Raw genomic sequence first — 24,900 nt, 5'->3', positions numbered from 1 at the left:
CAGGATCGCGCCCTGGGCCAAAGGCAGGCGCCAAACCGCTGCGCCACCCAGGGATCCCCATTTATATGTATTTTATGTAGAAGGCGAGAAGACCCTTCACAGCCTACTGAGGAAGATAGGGCAGGACACAGTGAAAGAAGTACTTCCTAGGTAGTGAGACACTAGTCCATTTTCCTTCCCTGCCCCGCCAGGAGGGCAAGAGGTTAGTACAAGTGAACTAGATCAAACCTATATATTGCGGTCTGACTTGTGTACTAAAGGTCTGCGTCCATCAGAGCAGAACCAACTTGCCGTCGCAGGTGACGGGAATCAGAAAATAGTCTTATCACAGATACCTTTAAAGTGATGGTTTCCAGTTTTTTATTTTATTCTAAGCAGCAGGAACATTATTTCAAAACAAGTCTTTCTTGAAACTCCACCCTCTGCCCTCCAGCCACCACCCTTCCCTGAGACCCTTAGGAACACGAAGCTTCCTTAAAACCTAGTTTAAAAACCAAAGCATCAAATGTTACAGCTACTTCTGTCTTGAGTACAAGCTAAACTAAGCAAAAATAGCATCAAATTGAAACCAGCTGTTCCATAACGAGCATCTAACCGTGGTCTATTATTTCCTTTCGAGGTTTCCCCTGTGCTAGAGCCCTGAGTAGAGTATCTTTCCATCTCAACAGTGTGTGACACCCTGATGGGCTAGAGGAGGGGAGGAAGAGCATTTTCCTCCTTTCAGCATAGTGTTTTAAAAAAGGAAATAGCTACTGGGAAGTAAATAAAATTTAGTTTTTGATCTTGAAAATGAATCCATCAGACATACTCCTTCCTTCCTCACCTTTTGAAATGTCTGAGCTAGTGTCCCTGCAAAGACAAAATAATAAACATGTCGTCTTAACCAGGAACTTAATGCCTAATAGACCATTAACCATTCCTGTGTGTTCGGTGTGTTCTGTGCAGTTTCACCCTACAGGGATGTGGGTGTGAATCGTTCCTTCCGCTTTGGTGGCTGTAACAGGTACAGGAGCAGATAGAGGGTTTTAAGGTCATGGGTCTGGGACTGGACCTCTGCTGGGTCGCTTATTAGCAATGTAACCTTGAGCAAATTCTTAATAAAGACACTTGCTTCGTCTCAAAATGGAAATAATCATATATATCTCATGGGTGATTGGGAAAGATGAGGGGGACAGTCCATGTAGACATTAGCAAAACGCCTGGTGCATGGGAAGCTCAACTGATAGTAGTTACTGTTACTCTACAGTACCTGGGAACAAAATGCTTTCTGTCCTAGGAGCTTAAATTTAGGGGAGCTGAGCAGCTGGAAATTATTCATTCATGCAGACTTTATTGATAGCCTGCTCTAGTGCAAGTTCTTGTCGAGGAACTGGAAATGCGAGAGACGGAATGATAGCATTGCCAAAGAAGCCTTCGTTCTACCGGAATGGATGCCCAGGGAGAGTGAAAGAGGGTGGGGTGCGTTAGCATGGGGGAGGGAGCTTGTGAACCGAGCCCCTCAACAGGGTGTTGGGAAAGAGGCAGGAAAGACATTTCAGACTGTCAGGTGTGTCCAAGGCTAACAAGTGGTCAGAGTTCATGAAAGGAAAAATCTAAGAACACATCGGTAGTGTGAGGGATGAGGTTGGTGAAGCAGCTTGGGCAGTCGTAGAAGCTGAGCTGAGAACTCTGCTGACAGCGTTGGCTGCCCCAGAGGTGAGGGGGGCAGCCTAGTCCCCACTGCATGAGGATGTGCTGATAGGACTTCCAGTCTGTGTTCCATCCAGGAAGCCCGCTTCATCTGCGGACACAACAGCCATAAGAACAGCCCATAATAGCAGGCTGCTCACACAGTGTGTTAAGTCCGGGGAGGAAGACACTGCCAAGATTTAAAAAGACTTGGCCAAGAATACGCCTCCAGAATGATTCTCTCAGACTGAGCATAAACTATATTTCTAATCAGAGCAAAATATATACGTAGTTGAGGTCAGGGAACACCATTCGCCTGTTTCTAAGAGACTGCAAGAAATAAGCTGGGCAACAGCATGTTTGGAGGAGCAAAAAGAATTGAAACTTTTCCTCAGGACGGGCATGAGGGTTGACTCAAGCTTGTCCAGATCCTATGCTGAAGGCAGCTGTAGCATGTGCTAAAGAAATGGTAGGTGACGGTTGCATCATGGGACTTGATGACTGTAGGCAACTGGGGACTAGTCCTGAAACTTACACAACAGAGCATCCGATTCTGATCAGGGTTTTCTATATTATTACTGTCAAGCGGCAACCCCCCACCCCCACCCCACACACGCACAAACCCTGTGAACCCTCAATGACCGTGAACTCTGATTTGAAGGCAATCTTGTTTCACCCTTGGATAGCTGGCTTCTGTTCTTGGAACTAGCTCTACCTTGTGAAGACCTACAGGTGAAGGCTACATGCACCTGTCTCATAGCATATTGTTCCAAGACAGCTGTCTTGCCTACTCACGTTGTCTTTTTCCTGAGTTAATTCTCCTGGAACGTAGTTTTAGGTCATTTTACCCTCTTGATCACTTAACACTGTATATTTTTTTGTACTCCTTTCATTGTTTTAGTTCAGGCTGCTGTAACAAAAACACCATAAAGTGGATGGCTTAAGGAACAAAAATGTATTTATCATAGTTCAGGAGGCCATGAAGTCCAAGATCAAGGCTCAAGCAGTTTGAGTGTTGTTGAAGTCCCACTTCCTGGTTCATAGAGGACTCTTTTCCTTCTCTCCCTGCAAGAAGAAAGGGATGTCTTTTATAAAGGCACTAAACCCATTCATGAGGCTTGAACTTCATGACCTAATCACTGCTCAAGGGCCCTGCCACCAAAATACCGTCACACTGAGAGGTTAGGATTTCAATATATGAATTTTGAGGGGACACAACCTACTCCTTAACAGCGGCAGAAAGCACTGAATGCATCATTCACCAAGTGGCCCTGTTTGCCTTGAGTAGAGCAAGATTGTGGATCAGCACCTTCATCTTTCTAAATTGTGTCTCGGTCAGTGGAGCCCAAGGTGGAAGCATATTAAGGTTGCTTATTTGCTAAAACCTGCAGAGGTGGTTCTGTTGTTGTTGTTTAAGTAGCATCTTCTAAGTTTCTACTCTCCTACTCTCCTACTCTTTGCTTTTAACAACCCAAGTTCAGACCTTTTTTTATTCCCTGTGTTATTTCTCCAGCTTGTAAAGGTCACTGATTCCTGATTCAGGGAGATAGGAAATCTAACCCTCACCTCTACTTTTTCCCAATGTGATAAACTAGCCTGTGTGTTGCCGTTCAAGTCAGAGATCATGTCTGTCCGGCTCAGCGAAGAGGTCTCAGGCAGGACATGAGTCAGCCCCCGCCCCACCCCAAGGTGGGCGCTCCTTGGCATGCTTTGAACATGCTTATTATTCATTCTTCAAATTGTTCTGCCTCGATTTACAGTTAGTAAGAATATCATGGGTACCTTCTCAGGGACCTTAGTAAAGGCCAGTTTCCCTGATTTTTTTTTCCTTAACATTTCACCAACGTGGAATAGCAATAAACTTTTCCAACTTTTCAAAACTTTTTCAACTTTTTTGAAATAAAGGGTAAAACCATGCCAGGTGACTTGACCTCCTTTTGAACCAGCTAGCTGGGCTTTTACAATCTTTTTACAATCTTGGATTTTCATTCTCCCTTTTGAATACTCATTTGTTTTTGTTTTTTTGTTTTTTTTTTTATCATTTGTTTTCTATCTGAAGAAAATTTCCTTAAAAAAGCCAAGTTATAAGTTCTATGAACCCCAAACCCCAGAAAAAGCCCTTCCTTAATTTGCTGTATAAAAATATTTGTGGTATTTTAACAAAAGAGCCTGCCCCGAAAAGCCCAATTTTGTTGTCTATAAAATCCCTTTAATCTCCATTTCACTTTGACCTTTAGATTCCTGACTAAGCATGCCTGTCCATCCCTTCTAGTCTCCCTAAATGCTTATCCTCCAAGGTGCATAAGCAACCTTCCATAAAATCACTCACTTCTCATTCATGATTTTGGAGGGTTGTCTAATTAGGGCTTCTAGGCTTCATGAACAGTCTTCTCTTTTAGAATTTCCTGCTCTAGAGTCTTAGCTATGTTGTCTGAGAACTTCCAACCTTGTCTTTGCTCCTTCTTGGGTATATGGCCCAAAATGGCTGCCTCCAAGCAAGAAAAAATAAGATCTCTTCCAGGCTTGAATCTTATGTGTAGGTTAAATAAAAGAAAGTCTCGCAATGCTTGGGTGCTGCATCACCGTCCCCTGTCCTGAGGGCAGTGCCTGTAGAAACTTGGCTGTGACCAATAGGACTCTTATATTTTGCAAAAGACAGCTATCAGAATAGTTGAGACTTGGCTGTGAGCTTTTGTGATCCTCCCCTACTCCCACATATTCTCATCTCTGTGCTCATCATGCAGAAATCCAAGGGTGACTGTTCAAGTGTTATACAATTCGATATTGGGACTGAAAAATGGCAAGGCAGTTTATTTTTCATTCTCAAATTGACATAAAGCTCAGAAAGCTACAAAAATGTGTTTGTGCTATTCTTAACATAATGCCACCTTAATTTTCTTTGAAAGGAAAGGACATGCAAAAGCATGCCTGTGTGGATGAGAATATTTATCAGTTTTGGTCTTGGATTTTCCTAAATAGGGAATATAGTCTGACCTTAGAAAAATGGTTCTCAAGCAGTCTTGAGTCAGCTAGGTCCCAAGTGTTAGTAACATTTTAGAAAGGTTATTGCAGTGGTGTTGGAGGAGTGCCTTCCATATTGGGCTCAAAGTAATTTGGAGACAGCTGCCCCAGCCAGTAGAACTTGACCTTTCTCTTCACTTCAGGTTCTAGCCTTGCTTTTAAAATTTATTTGAGGTTAAGATGTTAAAGGTGTACCCATGGACTTTTAGAGCTCCAGTTCCCTGGTTCTTTGAGTTTGCCCAACCAGTCTTCATTCTCATTTCATGGTCCTTCCTCTCCATCTATGTTGCCACCACCCTGTACCAGCCACTATCTAGCCATGATCTAAGTGCTGTCCCCACTGTCTATTCTTGTGTCCCTCCAATTCACTTTGTAGACTGGATGGCAGCCAAAATAACCTTCTAAAAACACAAGTCAGAGCACAGCATCCCCTTGCTTATAGTCCTGTAGTGAGTGCCTCTTACATTTTGGATAAAAACCAAAATTCTTTACAGTCTGCAGTGAGCACATGATCTGCCTCTGGAATAGTCTCCCAGCGCATGGTCCATCTTCCAAGATATTCTTGGCCTCAGGGCCTTTGCACATGTTTTCCTCTGCCTGCTTGCCGCTGTAAGAACCACTCTTCTCCCTCCTTCCTCACCTGGCTGATTTCATACCTCAACTTAAATGTAACTTCCTCAGAGAAGTTTTCTCTGACATTCTTACCCAGGTTAGGACTCTTTGTTACCTTCTCTCATAGTTCTGGGTTATTTTCCTTCTGAGCAATTACAATTTGTAATTATTTGTTATTAAATCTGTGTCCTCATAAACTGAAGTTTATGGGACTAGAGACTACGTTTTTTGTTTTCCACTCTAGCCCCACAACCTTTTACACATCCTGATGTATACGGTGTACTTAAATATTTGTTGAGTGAATATGTAGATGAATAGATTCGCGCTATGTCCATTTTCTATCTTACCATCTATCTTTTAAAGGAGAAAGTGCTCTACCATTGAATCAATAAAAAGAAGTGGATTCTAGACCTTGTTCTGTCGTTTAGCAGCTTTGTCTAACCTCTCAAGCTCCCTCCATCCCAGTTGCCTTAGGTTTAAGTTGGGGATCATGATCTTGACCTACCTACATTGAGGGGATGTTGTAAAGATCAAATGAGTCACTTTGTAGCCTTAAGTTCTTGGGAACCCATGGTAGCGTACCTTTGTTCTTAATGCCATTGCCTTGTTAATGACTAGCAGAGGATAATGGGATCTGAGGGACCTGGAGCTGGGCCTACGCAAAAGCTTGGGAAATGAGCGGACGCCAGGCACAGAAAGTGTGAATGTGTGTGGTTGGGGATGTGCAGAGCTGCATGGGGACATCCAGCCAGGATCTGTGCTAACGCCTCCTGTGGCAGACACATGCCACGTAAGAAGGGTGCTAATGCTTAGTCTTCCCAATTTCCACACCATTTCCCCTGGGGATCCACATGCCATAGTGGAAAGACAACTGAATTCAGAGAGAGACATCTTGAAATAGAGTTCTAACCCTGACACCAACCAGGTCTGTTGTTTTAGAAACATACTGCAACCCTGTTTCATTGTTTCTTTACTATAAAATAGATTGGCAAGAAAAATATTAACTATTTTTATTTCTTAGATCATTTTGTTCTCAGGAAAGACCGAATGAAATAATGTATGTAAATATTCTTTGGAAACGTGTAAGGTATGATATGCCGAAAGTAGTGTTTAAATTCAAAATTGTGGGGCGGCCCGGGTGGCTCAGCAATTTAGCGCTGCCTTCAGCCCAGGGCCTGATCCTGGAGACCCGGGATCGAGTCCCATGTCAGGCTCCCTGCATGGAGCCTGTTTCTCCCTCTGCCTGTGTCTCTGCCTCTCTCTCTCTCTCTCCTCTCTGTGTATTCTCATGAATAAATAAAATCTTAAAAAAAATAAATTCAAAATAGTGGAAAAATTTAATAACTGCTTAAAGTGCCTCCTTTCACATACTTTGTACATACATTTCTAGGCAGTATATTTTAGTTGAGTAATTTCATTTGTGTAGGGTACTTATGAATGCAGTGACTATTTTGTGGATTTGTAGACTCCTTTGGGCAAACATTTTCCATGTCTTCTGATTGGTCTAAGGGCAGTATATTTTGGTCAACATTTGCTAGCTAGAGAGCAACTCTCAACTGTTTTTGCATGTTGACTGACTACTAAAATGTATGCAAATGTAATTATTTTTTTTCGACACAGAAATCATGTAGGGCATTAAAAAATATCTGATAGATTGAGCTGGGATATGTGTCTGCAGCTAATACCATTTTAGTAGTCTACCCATTGATATCAATTCATTTTAAACTATACCAAAAATTTAGTGGCAGTATCTTAGTAAAAAGATACCATCATATTTAATCTTAAGTCATTTATAAAATTCTTGATTTCAGAATAAATAAAATATTAAAATAAGGTCTTAGAATCCAAAAGGTGCCTCATCCTGTTGCCTGTCCAGCTGGTATTGTGTCTTAGTGACTTGGGAGTTGAGAGCAGGCTGTAATGCAGCATCTGGAACCATGGGCATTTCTCTTAGCACACCTGTGTTGGTGGTACCATGTCCTAATTGCTTTTGATGTCGTCATCCTTCTGTCTCGTAATGAATTAAAACGGCCTCCTTAGATGTGGGGGTTCTTAGGCTAGAGCAGAAAATCATTGAGGTTGTGTTCTCCCAATTAACATGTTTATACTTCATTTCAGAAATTCTCATGAGATTGCAAAAGCTGCACATCAGCTTATGAAGAAACATTTGGCAGGAAGCTAAATGCTGCATTTATTTCCACAGATCTAAGTTTTAAAACCTTAGTAAGAGCTTCTGGTATGATTTTGCAAATTTGGAAGTTATTATTCTGTGCTCCATGGTGGAAGTTACAGATGCCCACAGGTCTGCCGTATGTCAGCCATAAGTTCTCTTGTTTTTTTTTAAATTGAGATATAACTCACATACCATAAATTCATCCCTTTAAAATGCACAATTAAAAAAAAATGCACAATTCAGTGGTTTTCACTGTATTTGCAAGGTTGTACAAATAGCACAATTATTTAATTTCAGTGACTTCTCATTGCCTCAAAAAGGCAACAATGATTCCTCGTACTCCCCAGCCCCTGACAACCACTAATCTACTTGCTGTCTCTATGAATTTGCCTATTCTGGACTTTCTATAAATGGAATCACACAATAGATGGTCTTTGTATCTGACCTCTTTCAGCATGTGATTTTCAAGGTTTGTCCATGTTGTAATATGTGTCAGTACATACTTCTTTTTATGGCCAAGTAAGACTCTTTTTAAAAATTTTATTTATTTTAGAGAGAGAGAGAGAGAGAGAATCCCAGCAGAATTTGTGCTACACACAGACCCGGTATAGGGTTGGATCCTATGACCCTGAGGTACCACTGGAGCCAAAACCAAGAGTGGGACACTCAACTGACTGCCCCACCCAGGTGCCCCTGGCCAAGTGATATTCTATGGTATGGATATACCACATTTTGTTTTTCTGTTCATCAGTTGATGGATATTTGGGTTGTTTCTACTTTTTGACTATTATGAATAATGATGTCATGAGCATCTGTATGTAAGTTTTTGCATGAACGTGTATTTTCAGCTTTCTTGATCATATACTTAGGAGTAGAACTGCAGGATCTTATGGTAACTCTATTTAACTTTTTTTTTTCTATTTAACTTTTTTAGGAGCTGCCAAAGTGTTTTCCAAAGCGACTGTACCATTTTATATTCCCACCAGCGTGTATGTTGTTCCACATTCTTGCCAACACTTGTTGGTTGGTTGGTTGGTTGGTTGGTTAGTTATTGGTAATAACTGTCTTAGCGAATGTGAAGTACTATTTTGTTGTGGGTTTGATTTGCATTTCCCTAATGATTAAATGTTGGGTACTTTTTCATGTGCTTATGGGCCATTTGTGTGCTTCTTAGGAGGAATGTCTATTCAAATCCTTTTCTATATGTTCTTTTTCTCCTCATATGTTCTTTAAGACCCTACTTTTGACATTAAGGCCCTGAGTGTTCCTCAGCTTAAGAAACAACCTGTCATCCCTCCATATCCCTACCTGCCATATTCACAGAACCACACTGTCCAACTGCCAAAGCCAGGAACTTGGAAATCGTCTCTTCTTACCCATTCAGCACGTGTCATCTGTTTACATCCTGTAGATTCTTCTTTTTTTCTCCACTGCTGCTGTTACCATCTTGCCTTAGTCTCTCAACCCCAAACTGAAATGACCTCCTCACTGGTCTCCTTAGCTACAGCCTATCCCTCATCTCTCTTCTATGTTGCTTGTGACAAATCTGATTACTGAAAACTTCCAGGGTCCCCCAAATCCTGTAGGCTCATGGCCAGACCTGAAGTTTACCTAGGCTCCTTCCCTTTCATTAGTTTGGAATTTTTTCAGTACTGTTCAAGATTGACTTTGTCTTTGAATGCCCTCCCAAACTCCAGGTATCTCCAGTCTTGGTTTTATTTCCTTTCATCTCGTTCCATAATACCTTGCCTATATTTTTGTGATAACATTTATCTCACAGCATTGTGTAGTCATTGTGGGTTCTTGTTTTGTAAGTTTGTTTTGTTTTTCCCTCTCCTCCCTCAATGCTTTTATAATTTCTGGGGTAAAGTAACCCTGAAATATTTGTTCAGCACATCTTCACTGAGCATCCATGATGAGCTAGGCCCTCTGCTGATCGAGGGAGAGGGCTTACTGGAAGGGGGTGCATGGGACAGTTTTGGTGGGGGAGGTGTGACAGAACGGTTTTGTGACTTGACTGTGGTTATGGTTACATGATTATTTGTGTTTGTTAACAATCACAAAAATATTCAAAGGGAGAATGTTACTGTATGTAAATTATACATTAGTAGAAATTTGGAGAAAAGAGAAGTAGTGGGAGAAAGGGATAAAGATAAATTATATGAATTCAAGATGAAGCATAAAGCCATGAAAGGAGGATGTAGCAGCTGAGAAGAAGTGTACAGTTTGGACATGAGATCATGAAATCCTTTAGTCACCTCCTTTGGAAAGTTTTTCCAGAATACCTCTAATTTTTTTTTATGGCACCTTTCACATCGGCTGTTGTACTTACTACATTGTATTCTAATTATCTGGCATTCAGGGTATCTAGTCATGGTCTTCAGGTGAATGAGTGAGAAGTGAGGTATCCTCAGGAACTCATTGGACTTTCAGGGCATTTTATGAAAATGCACAAAAAGCTCTTTGCCCAGCGTTTGCCCAGCGTGGGCACTCATGCATATGGAAATAGCCATTTCCTGCTGTGATTTTTCATCATTTCTGGAGTGATTTCTTTTTCCCACATTTGCACCCCCCATACCCCCAGGTATTCATCTTCTGGTAATACGTGCACTGTGTATGATAAGGTCTTCCATGGAAGCGTGAATATTGTTTAAAAGTTAAAATTCAAGCTCATTATCTGTTGAGATTAGTTACTACAGAAATAGTAAATGTTTGACAAGTGGTTAATAAGTTGGTGTCCAGTGCTTGTCAACCTGGTTTTTAAAATTCAGCCATGGGTTTGTTTTGGAGGGAGTGGGTAAGAGTGGAGGTAGGACTGTATCACATAGCCCGGGTTCCCTTTTACTGCCAGAGTGGTGAGAAGTCAGTATGGCCACCAAGGCAGGAAGTGCTTCACTGATGGCAGTGGCAGGAAGCAGGTACCTGCTTGGGACCTACATGTTCTACAAGTTCAGATGTTATGTCATCATTAGAGGGAATATAATACAAAAATGCCTTAATTTCTAGATTCTGTTAAGGGAGTGTATAGTGAGCAGAGGTCCATGATCTCATATAAGATATCTCTTAGAAGAAATTTGATTGGGCTGCCTGGGTGGCTCAGTGGTTGAGTGTCTGCCTTCAGCTCAGGTCATGGTCCCAGGGTCCTGGGATCAAGTCCCACATCGGCCTCCTCACAGGGAGCCTGCTTCTCCCTCTGCCTCTCTGCCTCTTTGTCTCTCATGAATGAAATAAATAAAATCTTAATAAAAAAAAAAAAAGAAAAGAAATTTGATTGACTTTGAGCTGTTCTTGGTATTAAGGCAAAAAATCCAGCCTTGGTATCATGCAGGTTTAGGTAAACTAGGGCATAAGGGGTCATCATTTATTTGGCAACCTATGCTGCTTAATCTTGACCTTGCCAGAGTCCCACGGTTCTATTGCTCCTTAGAAGTGGTGAGAAACCAAAACCATAACGGCCAAACCAGAACCAGCCCCTCCCTTGGAATGGCCCTGGAATGTAATATGGGCACATTACACAAGTATGTTGGAGCCCAGGGAAAAGTAGCGTGTTTTGCTTCTAATGCTGCCCTTTGGACATCATAAGCAAATTCCAGAAGAATGTTTGCTTCCGTTACTGGATGAATTTACTCATAAGACCTTTCCGGAAGGGGAAGCTGGTTTAAAGTAATTGTATCAGCTATAATGATGTCATAGAATGTTTTGTTTCCCTGTGTTATATTTAGCACTATAATGTCTGTGGGAGGAGGCAGGAAGGTAAATTCAGGAGCAAGATAAGAGGGGCCAAACAATCCAAGGGAAAAGCTAAGGATAAAAAGTTTGAAGGCTCCTTGATCTGGTGTAAAATAGAATTTTCACCACTGCTAATGTGTGGTAAATGACTGATTATCAGATGTGAGCACTGTGGAGATAAAGGCATCAGAGTTAGGATTTAGCATTAAATTAGCACAGACAGATGAAGAGTCTAAGCCAGACTGAATGCTCCAAAGCATTCAGAGCCTGTATTAATAATCAACCCTTCGTAATCAAGAGGCACAGAACAAATTATCATGCTCTGCATTAAGTTGTGTGAGCAGTTCAGGATCAACTCTGCTCTTCTGGTGCATTTTTCTGGGCTGTGAATGAGCCACAGGCAAGGCTGGAACAGGAGGTATTTCTTGAAAAAACATTTGTGGAATGCCCATGGTCTGTGCAGCCCTGAGGTTGGGGGTGGCGGAAACTTGGGGGCGGGGGAACAGCAGAGCAGGGTAATACTGGTTTGGACTGGCCTCAAAGGAGCTTCTTCATAGAGGTGGGTGCCAGGGACTCCATCCTGAAGGATGGCACGGGGAAAGAAGAGTGCTGGGTTACTTATTGCTGTGCAACAGACCACTAGGCTTCGTGGCCTAGAACAAACGTCTATTATCTATAATCAGACATGTTTCTGTAGGTCAGGAATGGGGAACAGCTTATCTGGGTGGCTCTGGCTGAGTCTCATGAGTTTACCTTGTAGATATTTGCCATCACCAAAGATAATCTGGAGGTTTGCCTGGGGCTGGAGGGTCTGTTTCAAGGATGGCTCACTCATACACTTGGCAAGTTTGTGCCAGTCCTTAGAGGGAAACCTCTGTTCTTTGCTGCATGTCCTCCACACGCAGCAGCTAGCTTCTCCAGAGCAAATGGTCCAAAAGAAAGAGCAAGGAGGAAGCCTCAATGTCTTTTTAAAAAGTAAGCTCTGTGCCCCCCCCCCCATGGGGCTTGAACGCACGACCCCGAGATCAAGAGTTGCATGCTCTACCGACTGAACCAGCCAGTCACCCCTGCCTTGATGTCTTTTACTACTTTTTCATAGACCATTATTTCTACCACATTCCCTATGTTAGAAGAGTCATTGAGTCTAGGCCATGCTCAGGAGGGAGGAAATTAGGCTCCACTTTTTAGAGGTAAGGATGTTGAGCAATTCGTGAACAAATTAAAAAATCCTCAGAGATGTTGAGTGTGGACGCCAGGAAGCAGGGCGGCGGAGGGGTGGGGGTGGGTGGTGTACATTCTGGTACTGCAGACTAGCTTGCTGGAGGGACTGGGCGGGCCATTAACATCCCAGTGGGGTAGGTACAACCAGCAGGACAGGGTCAGGGAGCCTTGCTGGGATCAAAAGACACAGGAAGAAGAAAGTAAGAGGAAGCTTTATGTGAGTCTTGTGACTTTTCTTCTCAGCAGTTCCGTATTCCAGTGACACCCCCCCCCCCCCCGCCCCCTATTCTGAGTCTTTGGAAGGAGACACTTGGAATTCACCATAGACTTTGGCTTCTGTAAACACACACTGAAATAGGGTCTTGTGCAGAATTAAGTGTTTAGGAGATTTGTAAAATAAACTGGGGCCTAATAGTCCTAACTTCTCTGCTGAATCCTCTTCTGTTCCTCCTGTGAAACAGTTACTCCTGGTCAAGAATAAGTTGAGTGTTCAGTTGAACTTTATAGGGAATCTGGAAAGATGCTTTTTTTATATTTATCTTTAACCAGACAGAGAAGCCTATTAGAAGTGAGGCCTTTAATAGGAAGAGAGGGAACAAATAATAACGGGCCAGAATGAGTAAGTAATCCAGAGGAACGCAGTAGGGATTCGAAGGAGGGTGAGATCCACGAGGGAAGCCCCTGGAGCAGAGAGGTTAAAACTAGAAGCTGAACCCTACACGGTGTGTGGTTTGACTAGAGCAGTGGAGGAGTGGAGGGCATGAAGGTGGGATGGGGAAGGGAGAGGACCTACCTGAATAAATGTGTCTCAGGGTGGCACTTGCGGGGTGACAGGGAGCCCGCTGGCGTGGCAGGTTATTCAGGGGAGCAGATGAGATTGGATGAGGTCCTTTTGAAGAGCTCACACCACACCAGGCACTTGTCGGGCTCCTAAATAAACTGAGAAGATGGGCTGAGCCCCTAGGAATGGCTTCTTGACAGACCTCACTAGTGACAGACCAACTTAATTGGAAAAAATGAACAAAAGGAAAAACAATCGTCCACAAGATTTGGCCTTTCAGCTGGACATTCTTCCCCTCTGCTGACAAAAGGCCGTTTATCTGCACTAATAATGAGTCGTCCTCTTTCTGAAATAGGAGCTTCACGTTGCCAGATACTTTGTATGTTACTGGTAGCTCATCACGTCCCATTATGGGTGTTCAAATTATCATCTTAAAGTGTAGCCCTTAAAATAAACCTAAAATATTACTTTGAGGCTTCTTAGACCGAGAAATTATTTCTAAGACTCATGTAGTAGGTTGGGGGGACAGCTTACTCCCATTTGTGCCTTATAGGCTTAACTTCCCTGAGTGCACATTCAAAGCATCCTTCTCAGTACAGCATGGTTATTTTACCCAAATTGCAGGAGCGTATAGAAATGTGTTCCACTGTGATGTGATGATTCCAGTTGTAGAAAGGGTTACTTTAAGAATTTTTTTCTTAATAGGCAAGGAAGAGTTCAGGGCTTAAAGAGAGCCTTAAATTTGCACAATTAATTTTTCCTACATGAATTTCAATAAGAATTTTTTTTCATGTAATTTTAAGTATCTCTTGTTGCAAAATAAAAATAAATTGGTTAATCGAAACTGACAAGAATGATTCTAAATATCATTGGACAAGTTCTGAGTAGCTTATACAACCAGACAAAACCATCAATATTTATGGCAAATCCTAGTTGTGTATGTGAGAATGTTAGCAAAGCAAGCAGCCACTCTGGGTTTGTATTATCTTATTTCTTCAAGTGAAATGTCTATTTTATTCATGTATGTGTGTGTATACATAGATACTCTTTTTTGTTTTTCTTTTATCAATATCGGTACGTATCTTACAAGTCCTGTACCAGTTTTGAACAATAACACCATATCCAACTTACTTTTTTTCTTCATATTCAACTTTCTCGATGCAGACTTGTTCTGTAGAAGAAATGCCCACTTCTTTTATTGCCTGTGGGCCAGGGTTTCTGAACCTTGGCACTTTTCACATTTTGGGTGGGATAATTCTTTTTTTTTCTAGAGAGTTGCCCTGTGCATTGTAGGATGTTCAATAGCATCTCAGACCTTTACCCTTTAGATGCCAGGAGAATCTCCCTTGCTTGGTTGCTACACCAGAATATCTCCAGACATTGCCAAACGTCCCCTGCAATAGAGCTACTACTCCAAACTAAGTCAGTGCTGAAGGGGAGTGTAAGTGGAAAGGAAAATGTGATTATAACATTGTGTATGAATGGAGCAAGAAAAGATCCTTGTGTTCCAAAATTAGGTGTATTGTCAATTTTTTTTAAAGAAGTTTTATTAAGTAAGTAATCTCTACACTCCAAGATTGAGCCACATGCTTACTGAGCCAGCCAGGTGCGTCTGTTCTGTCCATTTTTATTAGGAGCCTCAATAGGGGAGAAAGCTTTGGGGAAGAGTTTAGGATCCCTGAATTCTGCTGTTTGGCAATGACCTATGTTGTCTTCTAGGGCTCTGTTTCTTATGTCTGTCAAAGCAGAGAGTATTGTTAAACCTTTTTCCAACTTTAACATTAATTCTGCTTCTTTCCCCAAATCTCCATTCTCAGCTCTTCCTTTTTGTTCACTTTGATTAAAGCCATGGCTTAAAGCAACAGTAACAGCAATCCTCCAGTGCCATATTAATTTTTTACTAAACAAATGTAAAACTTTCCAAATTTCAGTTTGTTGAAAATGGCAATGGCACTTCTTTTTTCTTTTTAAGATTGTATTTATTTGAGGCAGAAAGAGAGAATAAGCAGGAGTGGGGTAAGGGGCAGAGAGAGAAGCAGGCTCTCCACTGAGCAGAGAGCCCCACTCGGGGTTCGATCCCAAGACCCTCAGATCATGACCTGAGCCGAAGGCAGATGCTTAACTGACTGAGCCACTCAGATGCCCCTCTGAGAAAAGGAATGAATTGAATAAGCAACTTAGCCATAGAGCCAGAACCCCCACCCCTCACAGTTTAGATGATTATCTCTGAAGAGGAATATTTGGTTTCTAAAGCCCACATATATGAGTAACAGAGTGGTTGGAGTTGTAATTATTTTCATTTAGACAGCTCTGTAGGTAGAATTCATTTTGTATATTAGAATTCCAGTGGATTTAAGCCTTCGAGTAATTCTTAGGGTTGTATGATACTATTTTTTTAAAGATTTTATTTATTCATGAAAGACAGAGAGAGAGAGAGAGAGAGGCAGAAACACAGGCAGAGGGAGAAGCACTCCCCATGCAGGGAGCCCGACGTGGGACTCGATCCCAGGACTCCAGGATCATGCCCTGGGCCCAAGGCAGGTGCTAAATCGCTGGAGCCACCCAGGGATTGCCCCCGTATGATACTATTCTATCTTGGAGAACAAAATTTCTTTATTAAGAAAATGATTAAATTTTCACTAAAGCACTTTAAAAAGATTGAAACGTGTTAAACAACAACAGATGAATTGGTGCTTTACTGTACTTCCACCTTTTATATAGGAGAAAATGACATCTCTGACTAACGGGTTTTCTTAGCAAACTTTTTAAAGTTGACTATTCCGTGAGTCAGACATTTCTAAAGAAAATATTGAAGTGACTGATTTTTCTTTTACTACCACCAGATTGACTTCATCAGGAAAGGTAACTGTCTGTACATCAAGCTCGCCAAGGTTTTTTTTTACATTTCTTTTTATTGTAAGTTCTTTTCACTTTTGCCCTTACATAAATGATGTTTTAAGAGGCATGAGTTGTTGCATCGAAAGCAGTCTTTGAAAGAGACCTGAAGATCATATATCATTCATGTTTCTGAAAGCCTTGAAGTATAAGGTTCAGAAGTATTCACGGGAATTCACTACTGTCAGACGTTCAAGCTTATTTAGAGTCAGTGCATTCATATACAGTCAGAAGCCTGTATATCTGTGCTTTTGCACAAAAACCTCTCAGGAAGGTCTTCTCAGACCAGAGGAGTCCCTGGAGTCCCTGACTCTCCTGGGAGCAGCATTTATGACTGCAGGCATCTTGCATCCTAGCTCTGATCTCTTGATCTGCCTTATTGCCAGGGATTCTAAGATTTCATCCTTCTTAGCTAGTAGTGCGCTTGCTCTCTAGGGCTTTCATGATCTCTGTGCTCTTACGTTTCCAGGTAAGCTCCAGAGCAGGGTTCCTCTGCAGTTGGGTAAGGCAACAAATGAAGACGTAGGTGACCCATGAACCAAGCTTTCTCGTAAGTGAGTTCTATTTGGCCCCCACAGTGTTTTCAAATGTAGAAATTTTCCACAATATAGAGTCTTGGCTTCTATTCAAACACCAGGTGACTTGACAGTACTGAGCCATATTCCCATAATCAGCTGGAGCTGGGTTCAGGCTATGCTCATGCTGTCCCCTTTGCTGCACGCATCACCGGAACCCCAGATAGAACGTTCTTGCCAGGAGGCATTTGGGCCGAGGCTCTACGGTCATTGAGACCTTCCTTCCATGAAGTCTCAGCAGTGAGGGTTCACTTCCTCATCCACTTGTTTCTGCACAACCATATATGGTTTCTCTTCGGGAACTAAAGAAGCGACTCCTGGGAGTGAAGCAGAAGTTAGGTGTTGTAATGCACGAGGTGTGTAACGCGCAGGAGAGAAAGAAGACGACTTGCAGACAAAGTTGTCACAGAGTCTATACAGCAAGAAACAATTTAAGAACTAGAGACGAGGAAGGAACAAATGCCAGTGGCAGCTGTTGTCAAGTCCCCGTCTGAAGGTTTTGTAGCCTAAGAGGAGAGTGAGATTGTCCAGTTACAGGGTCCGTGGCTTGAAACCTGTCATTTGTTGGAGTGTTTTATTTCAGCGCCTCATGATGCCAGTGGGCATCGAGTGGGAGACGGCTGCCTCCCCAGGCACCTGTCAAGGTCCTCCCCACCCCCAATCCTCTTGGATGCTTGGAGGGACGGTGGTCACTGTAGTCCCAGCTCACAGAGGAGAGAAATGAGGCTCCTGGCTTTGTTTTGCTAGTAAGGGGACCCGGTGGGCTCTTAACCCGGTCTGGTTTGGATTTTTACCTTGATGCTGTTTTCTGCAAACATGTCAGGAAGTTTCCACGCCGCTTGCTTCATGCTTGTTGTTGTTGCAGTAGGTAGACCCGGGAGGGGGTTTTCTTATCTGGAGAGATGGAGGGGTCACAGCCCCCAGGATGTAGGAGTGCTGGCCACGGGGACAGACGTGGAAGGTGCTGGTAAATGACCAAGCACTAACTACCCAGAAGAGGCGGTCCAGCCCGTTAGCCCACCCCGTGTCCACACCCGCAGCAGGTCAGGGCACTGTGGGTCGGATGCGGGGAGTGGCCCTTTGGGAGGCGGAGGCTGTGGTTCTGCTGTGACCCTTAGGTGGGGCAGGAGCGGTGGGAGGCTGTTGCCCGTGCCCGCCGGGCCCAGGAACAGCGCTAGGCCAGGATCCAGGACTTGATAATCGGGGTTATTGCCTCGTGACCTTGGACAGCTTGGACCATTTTTTGTACTAATGCCTCTTCACCTGCTGAAAGCTGAAAACGTTCACCCAAATCGTCTCCAAAGTCCCAGCTCTGATTTTCCACGATCGTCAGGTGAAGTGACATCGACCTGTGTACCTGTTCTGTTTCCCATTCCTTTCCCCCCAACCCCCCAAATAATCTTTATCCAGGTTTTTAGCCTTGTAAGGAATACTTCCAAAAATCTCGGTTGTTGGTTCCTTTCACCGCTCCCGCCCCACCTGGGCAGAGGACCACCTGCACCCTCCCATGCAGCCTCTTGTGTCCCTGAAGATCTGTTAGCATGGGCTTTATGCCTTTAAAAATCTGTGCTGCTGATTTTTTAACATCATTTAAGACTCAGAGAACCCTACTGAGGAAATCCTAGCTCGAGGCCCGACAGCAACAACCAAGGCAGACTTTGTCTTCTGGGATTTGAAGGGCCCAGTGCCCAGGCTGGGTGTTGGGCAATAGCTTTGTTCCTCTTCATTCAGGTAATCCGCTTGCTGACTTCAGATTTTTGAGTGCAGAGTGCTGATGGCTTTTCATATGGGGTTGTTCCACAAGACAGCGGTTCGCATTTGGAAGAGGAGTGAGGCCAGCCCTTGGCCAACCGATGTGAGTGAGAAGCTACTGAGAGTTCTGATTGCTGGCTACAGTTGTGAAAGAACCATCTTTCTGCCATTTGCTCAGTTAACTTCCTCCAAAATGTGACCCGTGCTGTTATTAAAGATAACGTATCCTGCTGTTTAAAATGCAAGTCACGGCAGGTTTTTTTTTTTTTATTTATTTATTTATTTATTTATTTATTTATTTATTTATTTATTTATTTATGGTTCTTTTTAAATAGAAGTTTGAGTGTCTTGGTCTACCTGTGGAGGAGGGAGGAGGACAGAAATTTGAACAAATGACTGATTTCATAGCTAGTGATAAAACTGTGACCTGTATGTATTCAGAGATCTGACCTTGCTTTTTATAGATAGACTCCCATCTCGCTGCATGACCCGCCCCCCCGACACACACACACACACACACCCGAGTTTTCTAGATGAATGTTAATGAGGAACTGGAATTGAAGATCACATGCTTTGGGGAAGCCTGTTTTCTAATTAAATCACTTCCTTCAGAGAAACCTTCAGTATCTCTTCCAGGGATATATTTCCAACTATGAAAATTACCAGCATGTTGCTACTAACTCATCTTTGGGATTTATAGAATTTTAAATAATTTGCGTTTGTATGTAATTTGAGGGTAAATAGCAAATACGGTACCTTTGTGTGACATGAAATCTTTAAGCTGGCTTTTAAGTTATATTCTCCTTGAAATGCTATTTTAAAGTTTTGGGGGTTTTTTTATTCCTATCCTGCTCATCTTCTCTATCTGGCAGAGCATGAAGAATATTTAAAGTTCTTCTCAAAGCTTTGAATTATAAGTAGTTAAATTATAAAGGTGTTATTGCTAGGCAATAAAACTGTCCACAAGATTGAAGTATATGGTAATATTTACCTTTCTCCCCTTACTTGTTCAAGACCTTAGAAGATTTAGATTAACAGCATTTCACTTTTCCTTTCAAATGAGTAATAGATACAGAGCCCAATAAGACTATAAAGCAGTTTTAAAAAATTTGATTGATTGACTAACTGATTGAGGGGTGGGCAGAGGGAGAGGAGAAATAGAACCTCCAGCGGACTCCCTGCTGAGGATGGACCCCCCCCCCCCAGTGTCCCTAGCTGAAATCAAGAGTGACCGAGCCCCCCAGGCCACCCCTAGGGGGTAGCTTTTAAATCTTGGTGGACCTGGCTGGAAACCAGAGGGGAGTGGGCCACCGGCGAGATTGCTTATCCACCAGCGGCTGCTAAAAAGCAAACTTTAATAAGGTATATTGTATAGTCAGTTACTGAAAACAATTAGAAAAAAAAGAAAGGTTTTCCTCTTGACACTTATACGTGCTGGGGCTGATAAATGAGCACAAGTTTGCCAACTGTGCAAGAAACTCCAGGGATGGGCCTACCAGTCACCGTTGGTGCCTCTAATAACTACAAGATAGATTTGTTTGTGCACGTGTGCCAGTCTCTGGGCTGCACCTTAAGGATAGCACAGAGATGAATAATACCGAGTCCTTACTCTTTAGGCTCTTGTCGCTCTAATAGGGTAGAAAGATACCTTGAGAATGTAATTATAATAGGTGGTCTCTGGCAGCCCCTGAAAGAGTCGAAAAAAATCAATGGAAAGTAGCCATTGATTCCACAGAGAGCTTCTCTGGGACTAATTGAACAAGAACTGGGAAAATGGTTTTTAAAGTGGTTTTGAGTCTGCCCTGAAGAAAGTTGGAGAGCACTGAAAATGCTCAGGGATTCTATCATTATGACCCTTTTATTTATTACATGGAGCATGTGAAGTGGACTTGATTACCAAGTGTTCCTATTGCCAAAACGCTGAGCTTTTTAGTATTAAAACATACCAGGTATTCTTTTATGTCTCAGTGGGGGTGGTAAAACCCTTATTAAAGATTGCAAAAACGGATTCTCGAGGGACAAAAAAGTTTTTGTTGTTACAGTGGCTTGTGACCCTCCAAAGCGCAAGTCTTCCTGAAAAATCTTTTTCCTTAGTATGTAGTTTCTCTTCTTAGGAAGAATTTAAATTTAGTTTTTCCCTTAGAGCAGCACTTGTGAAAAGATTGAGAAACACTACTTTAGAGAATTGTTACCTCTCGTGGTTACCCAATAAATGGCACATCACTTAAAAAAACATCCCTAATGTCATGACAAATATACTGTGGTTTTACATATGAAACAGTTTCTCTTCACTCTAACATCACTTTTATTACCATAAAATATTTGATGTAACGCAAATTCTGTTGAATAAAAACGGTGCCCTGGTGAATGTGGTATAAAATATTCTACAAAGGCTACTGATAAACATAGGTAAATCTATCCATTAGGATATGTGCTTCATCCTTGCAAAGGGAGGACAGTCACAGAACTGTTTCTATCTGTGATGCCTGAACATATGACATAATTTTGGAAGAGTAAAAACTTCTCAAATGTGGGAACTTAGGGATTGACTGCTCATTGTACTTTTTTATTTTAATAATTAATTCAGAAGGTGGATAGAATTCTCTTCCATGATGGTAATGGTTCATTTGGGGACGTATAGCAAATGTGTACCGGGCTTATTTTAAAGAAAGGTCAGATTGCAGCCAGAAAAGCAGCCCTGGCAAATGGATGAGGGTGTATACATTGAATAGTCATTGTTAACACTTTATGCAAAGTGCCTTACTGGGTACATGCCTGCCCTGGTGAAACCCTCAGGATCTAAGCATGCATTCAGGGAAGAACAGTAAGATATAACATGCACAACGTAATAAATGTTTTGTATAAGGTTCAGAGGGGTCATGGGCAAAAGTATAGGGAGCAAGTAGCGGTTGAGGAGGAACTTCAAATTGGCAGCAACACAAAATGAGTTTGGACTTTAGCATGAGGGACTTTAATAAAAGCTTCACAGGCCATGAACATTCTGCTCAGACCCCAAAATGGCGGTAGCTGTGCCATTGGGGCATCATGATAAAGGTTTCAAGAGGGTCTTAAATTTTGGAGTCACTTGGAAAAGGCTGCGAGGTTCTTTTTATGAACAGATTTTATCTCTCTGTGATGATTTATAGTCTTACTATAGAATAAGTATAATAATTTTTAAAGACAAATAGGATCATTTGGCCAACCTGCTAAAACCAGTCAACCAGATGCTATACTTTCCCCCATCACCCCTCTGAACCTTACACAAAACATCTATTGCATTGCGTCTTACTGTTCGTATCTGAATGCATGCTTCCACTCAACACCAACCACTGCTCTTCTCACGTTTGCTCTTAATTGAACCAAGAGGAGATTACGCATTGCAGCCAAGATGCCTTGTGACCACTAAAAGGAGTTTGTATTGTATATATTTAGTTTTTGAAAGCAGTAGCACTCCTTCTTTCCTGTATATGTTAAGCGTTTGTGTGCTGTCTTTGCACCAAACCTTTTGGTAGGTGCTAGAGGTGCTGTAGTAAATAAGACACTTCCTCCCCTTCTCTAACCCTGTTACCCCTCCTCTTGTCCTATGCATGCATATGTACAACCGCACACAACTCATATCTTCATTGGAGGTGGAGGCAGAAGGGATTATATGGTTCTAGAAGACTACCCCACGTGTTCGAGGGGGGGTAGTATCATAAATTGCTCTAATGATCACATAGACACATCAGATTTATGTGTAGCCAGTTTAAGAAAACACAACGTAATTCTTAAGTCATTTAATATCTTAGCCTAGCTGTGGAGGCAAAATAGATTATTATAAAATAACCATGCATATAATAACCTATAAAATTCTAGGATCTCTTCAGCTCTTGGGATGTCCAGGCCATTACTTGATAAAGGTATTAGTATACTTTCTAAAGTATAATATTGGGTGCAGTGCCAGATACAATGCCAGATCCTATTTGGTATCAGTTCATTTAAAAATCGGCAAAGCCCCCCCCCTCTTGAAAAGGGATTCTGGGACATTCCTGCATCCAAGCAAGATGGGGTAACAAGGATTGGGTTTGCCCTACTCCCTGAGACATACCAACGAAAGACAAACCAAATCTATGAAACAGTAGCTTTAGGAATACTGGGCATCAGGCAACCAAAGTTTCCAATTACTTGAGAGATGGAAAGCAAATGAAGTGAGCCCTACAATTGTCTCAACTTTGAGAGAGGGGGAACCCTGGTGGAATCAAATAATCTCCCTGAGTTGAAGAGCTGCAGAGAGGTTGAGAAGACCAAGGAGGCTCGATTTCACAGAAGAGCACACTGAAGAGGAGATAGCTGCATAAAGAGAGTGTTCCAGGTATCTGTGGGGAGTCCTTGTCAAGTATTCCAGAGTTCTGACCAACTTAACTCGTGTGAGGAAACTAGCGGAGTCTGGAGAAGAAGCCATTTGAAAGGGTTAGAGCCACAGTGTCTAGTGCTCACTCAGAGCCAAGAATAGAGCCTGTTCCCATCAGCCAGACTGGAGAACCTCCCCCTCCCTGGGGCATGAGATAGGGTCTTGATTTCAATAGAGGAATACTTAGCCCTGGATTAAACACCATCTAGTCTAGCCTAACACATCTTAAAATGAAAACTCAAAAGGATCAGAACTTTAACAAGTAACAATGCCCAAGAATATCTGTAGGTACAGAAGAATATCCAGTGCCCCGCAAGGTAAAATTCAGTGTCTACAATCCAATTACAAATGACTAGGACATGCAAAGAAAGTACAGTGCAGTTATTAACTTTTATTTGACAGTCCCTCAGAGGCTCAGAGGTAAAATAGCTTAGATACTTCCCATGGAAAAGTCTTTTAACTTCCAAACTATATCTGGAAGGTTGGATTCTTACAGCTTTGAAACCCCAGGGATCCAAGGATTGGCTACAATGTAAACTACTGTCCTTTTGAATGCTGGGTCTTAATAAGTCATCATCTTTTCCCCCTGCTACTTAAAACCCTTGCACTTTTGCCACCACAATGTTCAAAGTCTGACCTGATTCTTAGACTTTGTGCCATGACAACCCATTTCTGCCCATTACCTCAGGGATGATCCCGACTGGATCATCTGGATCTCTAAGGTATCGTTTTTGTAATTTCTCCCTTCCCCAGCCTCAGATCCAGTAGTTTGTTGGACATTTTAATATCTTTGCCAATTTCCAACTCAAAAAAAAAAAAATCACAAGTCTCTGTTACGGTACCAGGATTTTACATGAAGAGCAATGGACTTTGGGGAACATGACCAGCCATCCTGGTTTACAGGCATTGAGGAGGTAATATTTGAGTGCTAAAAAGCCAGGACAGCTGGCCACTCTAAGTTGAGGCCTACTTAATCTACTCATGATCTGAATTGATGTGTTCTTCACCTTGTGGGGAAACTTTTCAGGAGCATCCTAACACGATGACTTTTGTTGACCTTTCTTCTACCTTGGACTCTGGACAGTGACTGGTTTAGATGAATCTCTTATTTGTTCAGCAGATGCCTAATCTCTGAAGCTTATGCAGAGCCTGCACTGTGATGAGGGTCAGGATCCGAGGAATTGTCCCTTACCCTTATAAGATTTTGGTCTATCCTCCCAAAATAGACATACTTTTAAAGTTGTAAATGCATACTGCATTTACCTCATCCGGCCTTCCAGAAGAGCAACTTTTACCTATTTCGGATGGATATAAAAGAATTTAGGAGGCATAACAACTCATTGCCTCTTAGATAAGCTTCCACATGATACTGGGGATTTCATGACTTTGACTTAGAATGAGTCTACCTTAAAAATAAGTGGGTCATCATTGAGGCACCTGGGTGGCTTGGTCAGTTAAGCCTCTGTGTTCAGCTCAGGTCATGGTCCCAGGGTCATGGGATCAAGCCCCAAATCATGCTCCCTGCTGAGCAGGGAGGCTGCTTCCACCTATTTCTCCACCCATGGAGCACATGGGTGTTCTCCCTCTCTTCTCTCTCTCTCTCTCTCTCTCTCTCTCTCAAAAATCTTTAAAAAAAAATAGTGCATCATCATAATGTTTCTATAATACAGTGTGCCAGGCTTTCACAGGTGGTTATAGAACTCATTTAATTTTCATAATACTGAGGTGAAGTCCTAAATTATCCTCCTTTTTAGGTGGAGAAGCTGTAAGTAACTTGTCCAAGGTCATCCCTCTCCCCACTTCTGCTTTATGTATTAAAAGTGGTATCTGGATAAGACAAAAATTGTAAAGCTTGTGGAGAATGATCAAAGTTTGGAATACACTGCTTTTTGGCATTGAGTTTTAGGATCTTCTAGAATGTACATCATTCTCGGGTTGCAGCATACTAGAATTTAATACTCTGGGCAGATGGAAGGGGTGTGGCCATTCAGTAGGGTAAGAGTTGCTTGAACTGTCCAGTTTTTCCAGAAGTCTGTTACTTCTCCTGCACTATGTGTACTTGCCACATATTACACTAAGCATT

The 24,900-nt window shown here is 42.3% G+C and overlaps 1 protein-coding gene across 4 annotated transcripts in view; it reads left to right on the top strand.

The window, feature by feature from the left end:
* Positions 1-24,900, top strand: part of PPM1H (protein phosphatase, Mg2+/Mn2+ dependent 1H) — a 253,471-nt gene that overhangs the window by 53,058 nt on the left and 175,513 nt on the right. Inside the window, exon 1 of one of the 4 annotated variants that reach the window (XM_025476757.3) lies at positions 18,513-18,530. The exons of the other annotated variants lie outside the window; for them this stretch is intronic. Within the exon in view, the coding sequence (XP_025332542.3) occupies positions 18,529-18,530 (2 nt within the window). The 5' untranslated portion in view covers positions 18,513-18,528. Of the gene's footprint in view, positions 1-18,512; positions 18,531-24,900 lie in introns of those variants that run through there. 4 annotated transcript variants of the gene reach the window in all.

The sequence above is a fragment of the Canis lupus genome, chromosome 10 (genome assembly GCF_003254725.2).
Source record: "Canis lupus dingo isolate Sandy chromosome 10, ASM325472v2, whole genome shotgun sequence".
NCBI classification, from domain to species: Eukaryota; Metazoa; Chordata; class Mammalia; order Carnivora; family Canidae; genus Canis; species Canis lupus.
This window is presented reverse-complemented; position numbering and strand designations above follow the sequence as displayed.